Source organism: Phytophthora parasitica (assembly GCF_000247585.1).
Source record: "Phytophthora parasitica INRA-310 unplaced genomic scaffold supercont2.64, whole genome shotgun sequence".
Taxonomy (NCBI): domain Eukaryota; phylum Oomycota; class Peronosporomycetes; order Peronosporales; family Peronosporaceae; genus Phytophthora; species Phytophthora nicotianae.
In genome coordinates this window covers 239,198-240,096 of record NW_008649050.1, presented here as the reverse complement: position 1 = coordinate 240,096, position 899 = coordinate 239,198, and the positions used below count along the sequence as shown (strand labels likewise).

Here is an 899-nt window from a genome sequence, read left to right as displayed (position 1 = left end):
ATCAGGCTCGTTAAAGTCGCTCTGCTGCTCTTGGTCAGTGTGCATGCGAGTTCCCCTATCGCTGAAGCAAGAATGGTGCACTGACAGTCTCCGCTGGGGGACCGTGCCAATGGCTTCTTCACTTAAAGCTTGAAGGGTGGGAGGACGAAATCGTTGCATCGTGGTTTCTCTTGCTCCTCTTGTCAACTTGCAATTCGACCGATAAATTGGAAATGACCGAAAGGTAACTCGATGAACTGTGCTAATAGGTACATAACACGATTTTTTCGCATTATGGTCATTCGCGTACTAAGCGTGGCTAAACAAAATCGCTATCGTATTTGAAGGGGTAAAGTAATTTTGACTGGACTTTCATCCGTTTATTGGAGTTTTAGTGTTGGCGTACAAATCCGAGAAAACACATGTTCTAATAGTGGTTCGGACGGTTCGAATGCTACCATGTTTTACATATACTATCAACAGGATTGCTGGATTCGTTTGCTGCACTTTCCTGCAAAACTTGCAGACTGTTCGATATTCGTCTCCCAGACCTTGATACCGCTTGTCAACCAAAACACCCCAAAATGCTTCGAACTTGTCGACACCAGGGCCGTCATCGTAGAGAGTTCCTACATCTTGTTGCTTTCGCAACGCTGACCTGTGAAATTCTGCGTTCCCGTTGAACATGGTAATGTCAGATACCGCGCCAGGCTTGAACGCAGTGCAATTAATTTCCACGCCTGTAGGGAGCACTGAAACCTTTACTTTATGACCGTACAGTCTGTGTTTTCCGCTAAAATACTTCATCACCTCGTGAAAGTTTCTAGTGGGACGAACGGCGGGTTGGAACGTGACGTCAGTTGCGTATCGAGCGCACGGGTAGTTCGCAAAGGCGTGCCAAGTAACCGTTATCTTCTTCA

At 46.5% G+C, this 899-nt stretch overlaps 2 protein-coding genes across 2 annotated transcripts in view; both read right to left on the bottom strand.

Annotated features, from left to right (window-relative positions):
• Positions 1 to 406: 406 nt before the first annotated feature.
• PPTG_24041 (hypothetical protein) lies at positions 407 to 666 on the bottom strand (the record flags this gene model as incomplete). The annotated part of the gene is made up of 2 exons (XM_008914891.1): positions 407 to 433; positions 508 to 666. The coding sequence occupies 2 exons, from the start codon at positions 664 to 666 to the stop codon at positions 407 to 409; spliced, it is 186 nt and encodes a 61-aa protein (XP_008913139.1).
• Positions 667 to 673: 7 nt separating this feature from the next.
• PPTG_17050 (hypothetical protein) overlaps positions 674 to 899 on the bottom strand; it is a gene marked incomplete at its 3' end in the record, with an annotated part of 2,587 nt that continues 2,361 nt past the window's right edge. The window contains exon 2 of the mRNA XM_008914890.1: positions 674 to 690. Coding sequence (XP_008913138.1) covers positions 674 to 690 — 17 coding nt within the window. The remainder of the gene's footprint in view (positions 691 to 899) is intronic.